At 51.4% G+C, this 8,024-nt stretch overlaps 1 protein-coding gene across 8 annotated transcripts in view; it reads left to right on the forward strand.

Moving 5' to 3' along the window:
* Positions 1-740: 740 nt before the first annotated feature.
* The window catches only part of ABLIM3 (actin binding LIM protein family member 3), a 109,249-nt gene continuing 101,965 nt past the window's right edge, over positions 741-8,024 (forward strand). For 2 of the 8 annotated variants that reach the window (XR_014146935.1, XM_081826148.1), the window contains exons 1-2: positions 742-920; positions 1,280-1,380. Coding sequence is in view for 1 of the 8 variants with exons in the window: in XM_081826148.1 (XP_081682274.1) it covers positions 1,368-1,380 (13 nt within the window). In the remaining 7 variants the exon portion in view is untranslated. Of the gene's footprint in view, positions 921-992; positions 1,381-8,024 lie in introns of those variants that run through there. The other 6 variants (XR_014146936.1, XR_014146939.1, XR_014146937.1 and 3 more) reach the window with 5 other exon arrangements.

The raw sequence follows: 8,024 nt of genomic DNA on the forward strand, positions 1-8,024 counted from the left end.
CAAGAGTCAGTCGGCCCTACGAAAACTGGGAGAACCAGTGAGGTTGAGTCGTGAGGCCACATACCGGCCTTTGCCTCATATGGGGAAGTATCTCAAGGCAGGGATTCCTAGACCTGCCACTCTGAGGGCTACACAGTTTTAGATCCAGAAAAGACCTGGTGCATTCTATCAACAAATGTTTATTGGTACCTACAGTGTGCCAGGCACTGTTCTAGGTATGGGGGGCCTGTGGTGAACCCTACTGACAAGACCCATACTCTCACCGAGCTAACATTCTAGCTGGGTAGGGAGATGAAAAACAATTGCCCCAAATGAATCAGTGATAAGGGGTATAAAGGGGGAGGTAGGGATACAAGTGAAGACGCTGGAGGAACCCCTAACGTCTCACCCACTCGGTCCAGCCGCCACCTTAGACACATGAGGAAAATGAGGCAGAAACAGCAGTGACCTGCTCAAGACCAGAGTACAAGGGAGCTGGTCAGAAGCGGAGTTGGAAGTGAGAACTGTCCTCCTGCAAAGCCCATCTTTCCTTCAGAGCTCCTCCCAATGACGGCTTTACTTTCCTAACACTGTCTTGGCCCATAGACCCCAGCACTGAGGGAGGGGAAAGCAGCGCTCGAGCCCCACCCCCGGCCGGCCCCAGGGCACAAGGGAACCCTCCATCCCGCCATCATACCCCAAGACCCCGGGAGAAGCCCGGAGGGGCGGGGCCTGGCCACGCGCCGGCGCGTCCAGCAGGTGGCGGCAGCGAGCGGCCGCGCCCCCCGCGCTGCCACCCCGCGAGCCCGCATCATGGATGTCGGGCTCTCCTATTTCGCTTTGCTCGCCTTGGAATTCGAGACTCCAGACGAGGACCAGGATTCATGAGCCGGTCGCAGGGGCCCAGGCAGGGGCCTCTGGCTCCCGACGCTGGCCGAGAGGTGGGTCCCCGGGGCGGTGGCTGCTCCCGAGGCCGGGCGGGGACGCGCTGCCCCCGCCCTGCCTCCCCGTGGTCCACACCCCCTTTGGGCTCCCGAGCCGCGGGGCTGGAGTAGTCGGGGGTGCGCGCGGGCCGGCGCTGCCAGCCCCGCTTCTGCCGGGCGCCGGGAGTCCAGGGGCCGCGGGACCCGGCGCGCGTGTCCTCCCGCCGCCGCCTCCTCCTCCCTGCTCTCACCTGCGCCTGTTAGTCCACTCGCCTTCAAGGCCAGTGGCTGCAGCGCAGACTGCCGAGGGGACGGCAGAGGGAGAGAGAGCACCTGAGGATACAGAGCTGGCACTGGACTGCCTTTTCACCCCCCAGGTGATGAGTGAGGTCGGAAGATCGCAAGATTTAAAAAAGCAACCGGGTCCTCCGTATTGAATGAAAGACCCAGTGCAAAGGCATCACCATGAACACGAGCAGTAAGTGGGTCCTCCTCTCCTTTGCCATGGGAACAGGGTGGGGGCGGGAGGTGCAGGAGCCTGCGCTGGGGCTGCCTGGAAGGAGGAAGGAAGCCTGGCATCGCGGTGGACACACGGCTCCCAGACTCCTTCTTGGTCCTTTCTGTGCTCCCCAGAAGAGGGATGTGGGTCCGGCTTTCCATGACAGTTTTGCTCGTGTTCTATTGGCAGCAACACTTGCCTCTGCGGGGAAGGCTGCTTGTCTCCTTCGAGCAAAGCCTGGGAAGGCCTAGGAAGCACTACCGTGGCCATTGTCTGACTGTGGGGGCTCTGAGGAGACCTCCTGGCACACAGCTGGAGAGCCATGGAGGGCCTGGCTTGTCCTGTAGCTGGGAGGAGCAGGGAGGCTGGCCCTGGGGCTTGTGGTGGGTGGATGTGGGCAGGCAGTGGGCTGGGAGCGAGCAGTTTGATAAACAAATCACCAGGAAGCCACCTTTGGGTCTAGAGATTGTGAAATATCCTCTGCCTGCAGCCCCATGGGCCTGGGGCTGATTTCTCCACACACCTACAGGCTGGGTGGCCATCCTGAGAAGAGAGGAAAGGAACAAGCCCTTTGGCCAAGATCGCTAACATGCCAGAGGGAGCAATTGCTTTGAAGAGACAGGACCAGACATTTTGCTGCTGGGCAGGGCCTCAGCTGCTGAGAAATGCAGGCAGAAATACAAGGAGGCCCCGTCCATTTCTCTTCAGTGTAGTCCCTTTGACCGCGGGCACCCACTGTGACCAGCACCCTGGAGAGGAGGTCTGGGTTCAAGTCCCCCCCGCTCCGGCCTCCTCATCAGCTCAGCTTGTCTGGGTCCTTCCAGTAGCGGGTGGGATTGTCGAAGCAGAGAACCCTAGGAACATTTGGTTCCCTGGGTTTGCGGCTTTCCCGTCAGTCTCCTCTCTGGATCCCAGACTGCTGATCTGTAAAATGAGAAGGGTTGCATCTAAATCTGTAAGTTTCTTCTTAAAAAGCTAGAGCTGAACAGCAAGGCCAGAAAAACCCGTACCTTCTGAGGCTGGGTCCAGACCAAAGCCACTGTTTCTCCACCCTGCCTCCATTTCAAGGCTGTTGGCATGGAGGGGAGGAAAACAAAGCAAACGCCAGGGAGATGGAAATGAAATATATTTATTTACTATGTATTTGTATGACTCATCTCTCTGCTGTCCTCCTTTGTGTATCGCATAGCTCTGCTAAGCAAGTGTGGCTGAACTCCCTCTGCCTCTTCCAGCCAAAGAATTTTTCCTCTTGATTTTGACAGTCAGGAACGGTACTTTGGCTTCACACCAGGCTCCAGAAAAGAGCAAAATTCTGTAGACCTGATCACCTAAGTGGGCCACATGTTTGCCTCCTCATGCTTTCAGAGAAGTAAAGATGTGAGCTGCCTGTCACTTCTCACTATCTCCAGGGGAAAGATGTATTTATGGGAGTCCTTTCTCACTAAATGATAGGAGAGAAAGATGGCTCATCTATTTTTCAAGAAACTAAGAAATAAGTTCACAAGCGGCTGGCCCTGCCCTTTTCTCTTGTCCCATTAGTAACACCGAATATTACTGAAAGAAGGAAACAGCTTTTACTTTTTTTTTTTAAAGAAATAACAACCAATAGAGTTGAATACCACAGAAGATGAGGACTAACAAAAATGCGATTCCAGCCTCATACACTTTTTCTAAGTAGGGAGAGAGTGTTTATTTTCCAGGAGTAGTGGAAAATAAACAGAGTAGAATGACTTGGGCAGCCACTGAGGTCCCATAAGAAGAAGTGCTTCTCTAAGGGAACAGTTTGGCCACTCGTGCTCAGGGCTCAGGGGAGGGGTTCCATCGTCCCTGAGGTTGCTCCCAACCCTGAGAGTCTGCAAATGGAGAGAATAGAAATCAGACCTCACATGAGTGAAGCAATGACAAGGTCATAAGGTTATAGGGACTGGGCGTTGGCAGGAGCAAAAATGCTCTCCCCTTTGGGATTTGAAATTCTTACTTAATCCTCATGAACCTAAGAGACACTCTCACTCAGTTTTTCTCTCCCTTCCATGTATTGGGTCCTCACCCTCCACCAGTCACTGTGCCCAGCATTGCACCTGTATGATCTCCCCAACTGTCACCCCCAACCTGGGAGATGGTGTTACTACTCCAATTTCATGGGTGACAGCTCGTAGCCAATAACATTCACTAACTTCTTCAAGCCATACAGTTAGCTGTTGGATTATGAAAGGTATTTGGATGCATTGCGTTTTAATAGTGTGCATCATTCCTAATCAATGGTTCAGATGGCACCCCTGAAGTGAGGGCAAAGCATGAGAAGATGATGAAGTGATAATCGCTTCATCTGAGCAAGATGATTCGGGGCTAAGGTCTCAGGGCAGCGTGTGAGAGCTGATAGGGCTCAGGCTCTCGGCTCAGCTGGTCCCAGGTTCGGGTCCTCATCTTTCACTTGTTAGCTGTGCGGTCTTCAGCATGGTTGTCTTACTTGGAAAATGGGGATGATAGGACACACCTCGCGTGAAATGGAGAGAAATATTAACATGGCATGCCAAATACAGAGTGTGGTGCCTGGGCCATCGCTGGCGTCGTATCAGGCTGTTCTTGTCACCCCAGTGGTCATTGTGGTGGTTGTCATTGTGGACTCTATGTCATCAGCCAGCAGGTCCCTCAGCCTCTCAGAGGCTGGTCATAAATTGAGGATACCAGAAGTGTGATTTTGAGGATTAAGCGGGATCAGGAGAAAATGCTTTGTACACAGATGTGAATTGTTTTTAATCGTAAGTGAGACACGCATGGCTCAGATGGTAACACCAGGGGAGTGCTCCATCGGCCCCTTCTCAGTGCACTTCTAGTGTCTTTGGAATCCTTACCTCCAAAATCTAGCTGAGCTTCAGTACACCGCAGAGCAGGACTTTGAGAGGAAGGGGTAATTCTGGGGATGATGGAGTCGGGTGGTATGAGGGAACGTCCCCTGATGTATGCTGCCCGTGCGCCCTGGCTCTGTTCCTTCGGAGCCTTGTCTGTCATCCCTCGCTCGTCCATGGGACCGCTGGCCACTTTCCCGAACCCGCCCAGCAAGGAAGGAGCTGACACCAGACCAATCACTTTCACACGCCCCTGGAGCCACGGAGGCACCACCATCTAACGTGCAACAATAAATTTTAGGCAACAGTGAATCTTTGGTTATTCCCTGTCGGTGTCTCCCATTCCCAGGTTGGCCCCAAGAATTCCCAAGCCTCCTGGTCCAAAGCCAGGGGAAACTGAGTTTACCCCAGGCTCCAGAGGCCCTGAGCTCCAGAGTCGATTCTCTGTCCCATAAAATTTCATTCTCCTCACAAGTCAGAACACCCAGAGCTCCTGCGAGTTGCGGCTTTCGTAGGCACAGAGCTCATCCTTCAGCTTGGGGAGCATCACATGCACCACGCACGGTTGTGCCAAGAGCCATCCTCCTTTATTTCATTGGCCCTTCCTGTCCTCTGACCCTTTCCTTGGTCTCTGTCATGGACTGGCATGCCAAATGGTTACTGTTTTGGAGTAGACTGTTGTGCTAAAAAGAGCATCGAAGGTTCCTATCACCCTTATCATGAGATAAGCAGACACCATCCTGGAGCTTTAAGACCCTGAGCTTGGGGGTATGGATTCCTGAGTTCAAATGTAAGATGTATGGTGTACTCTGTGATCTTGGACCAGATAGCCACGTCTCTGAACCTGAATGTTATCACGTATAGAATGCGAATGATAATGCCAAAGTGCAGGGTTGTTGTGAGGATGAAGAGAAATAACGTGAGAAGCTCACTGGCCTCGGTCCCGGGGGATGGAGTTGAATCTCAAATTGAATTGGCCACAGAGCAAAGTTCTGAAATGACAGGATCAGAAGAACCAAACCGTCTGGTTGAAAGTGAGCATGTTTGGCCATTGTTGTAGCTATAGCACTTGGTTCTGTTCATAGAAAGCCATAGCTTCCTGAAGGAAACCTTCGGGAAGATTATTAACCCGGTATTGTATAGGGCATGGCTGGAAAAGGGCAAGACAGGAAGTTAGGATCCTAGCTGAGAGACAATCACCCTGGTTCAGAAAAGGCCTGAGGGCCAGGATTTTGGTGGTTGTAAGAATAGAGATCGGGGGAAAGATCTTTTAGAAAATAAGATCTGGGGCGCCTGCCTGGGTCAGTCGTTAAGCGTCTGCCTTCAGCTCAGGTCATGGTCCCAGGGTCCTGGGATCGAGTCCCGCATCGGGCTCCCTGCTCCGCGGGAAGCCTGCTTCTCCCTCTCCCACTCCCCCTGCTTGTATTCCCTCTCGCAGGAAGCCTGCTTCTCCCTCTCCCACTCCCCCTGCTTGTGTTCCCTCTCTCGCTGTCTCTCTCTCTGTCAAATAAATAAATAAAATCTTAAAAAAAAAGATAAAGAAAAAAGAAAAAAATCTTAAAAAGAAAAGAAAAGAAAATCTGCATGGCCTCGCAGCTGTTGGATTATAGGATAAAAAAGAAGGGGAGGAGTCTATCAGTTAGGGTCCTGGCAGGGAACACATGGGCAATTTGAAGGGAGTTAAATAGAAGGAGTCTTTGCAAGTGTGTGAGAAAGGGTGTAGAGAAACAAACCAGAAGCTAGGACGGCCCAGTACTAGAAGGCTGGTGACTGCCTGGCCTCCCTCTCCTCCGTCCTCCTGTCTCCCACCGTGCTCCCCATTGGCCCAATCCAACCAGGGGCCAGTGGGCAAGGAAGGCAGTTGATGGGCCCATAATATTCAGCCTCATAGGGCACAGTGCAGAGTAGAGAAGGCAGCAGCGGGTGTGGAGACACATGGGAGCTCAGAATGGAATACACCCAGCACAAGGAGCAAGATGACCAGCCTCTGCCAGGTCAGGACTCCAGGAGTTCTTTACGAGAAGGATCCATTACAAACACAAACTTGGTAGGCTGCCCTCTAAAGCAATTTTACATTTGCAAAATTTAGATAAAATAGAGATGACTATATACTTTATAAGGATGGAGATTTTTTTTTTTTTTTAAACCATGCTTCCCAAATGAATGAAGTAGTTGTCGACAAATGGATCCTGGAAGCTAGGAGCAGGGTTGAGGAATAACGTAGGGAACAATTTTAAAACCATCCAAAATGAGGACGCCTGGGTGGCTCAGTCAGTTAAGCGTCTGCCTTTGGCTCAGGTCATGGTCCCAGGGTTCTGGGATGGAGCCCCGCATTTAGCTCCCTGTTCGGCGGGGAGTCTGCTTCTCCCTCTGTCCCTCCTCCCACTCATTCTCTCAATCTCGCTCTCAAATAAATAAATACAATCTTTAAAAAAAACCATCCAAAATGAGTATAACACCTCTCTGAAAATCACAATGTGATTTCAAGAGTATTTGTAGTGCACATGGGAAGTGATACCCATTCTGAGCTCGAGCGTTCCTATCTGGCAAAGGCTTTATCTTGCTGAGGTAACATCTGGTGTGGCAGACCCCCAACAGTGGCCAGATACCATTGTACAAGAACAGAAAACAACCCGCAGTGTGTAAGCACCTCTGACTTTTTGAATATTCCACCAGTTAAATTGTTCTCCCTTAGCCCTTAAGGGCACAGACTGGAACTTACCCTTTGCTTGCTGTGTGTCCTTGAGCAAGTCACTTACCTTCTCTGTACCTCACTTCCTCATCCGATCACAGGGGAGCTTGTCTCAGAGCTATTGGAAAGAATATGTGAGCTAATAGTTGTGAATTGCGTCAAACACTGCCTGGCGGGTCGCAGATGTTTATAAAACAAATAAAAACAGTGTATATTAGTTTGCTAGAGCCACCACAACAAAGTAGCACAGACTGGGGGGCTTAAGCAACAGAAGGGTATTGTCTCACAGTTCTGGAGGCCAAAAGTCCCAAATCAGGGTGTCGGCAGGATTGGGTCCTTCTGAGGGCCATGGAAACAATCTGTTCTAGCCTCTGTCCTTGGTTGTGGATGGCCGTCTTCCACCTGTTCTCCTTCCTCTGTCTGTCTCTGTGTCCAAATTTCCCCTTTTGATAAGGACACCAGTCATATTGGATTGGGGCCCATTCTAATGACCTCATTTTAACTTGCTTACCTTTGTAAAGACTGTATCTCCAGTTCTCGGGACCTGGGGGTTAGGACTCTTAACATGTGAATACAATCCATAATGCGGTGTTTGTTACATAAATGACTCATCAAGAAGAAGATTTTTCTGTGGGTTGGTTTCCCCTGGATATCAGCAACTCCCCAGGGCTGGTGGAGGCTGCTGACCTCTGACCGGCAGGGATGAAGCCTCTCCTTGAGAACCTGAAGGGTAGCGCTCACACGTAGGAGTTCCCCGAAAGGGAGGACTGTGGTGGCTTAGTATTCCACACTCGGTCTGTCTGCCCCTGTCCAGGTCATTATGCACAACTGTAGCATCTCGATGGTGTAAAGGAATTTATAGTCACGGTGTTGGTTTTCAATCTGCCTCGTTCCTGGGAATGTCCAACATGGGGAATAAGAATTGGATTGTTCATTTGTTCACTCAACAAATATTTACTGACCACCAACTCTTCACCAGGCATGATGCTGGGGACACAGCCGTAAATATAACAGATGTGGCTCTTGCCTTCATGGGTCACACAGGCCCTGAAAAATGGGCCACCTGGTGACCAGCATGATAGGAC

This window comes from Leptonychotes weddellii, chromosome 7, assembly GCF_054177405.1.
Source record: "Leptonychotes weddellii isolate Sample4059 chromosome 7, ASM5417740v2, whole genome shotgun sequence".
Taxonomy (NCBI): Eukaryota; Metazoa; Chordata; class Mammalia; order Carnivora; family Phocidae; genus Leptonychotes; species Leptonychotes weddellii.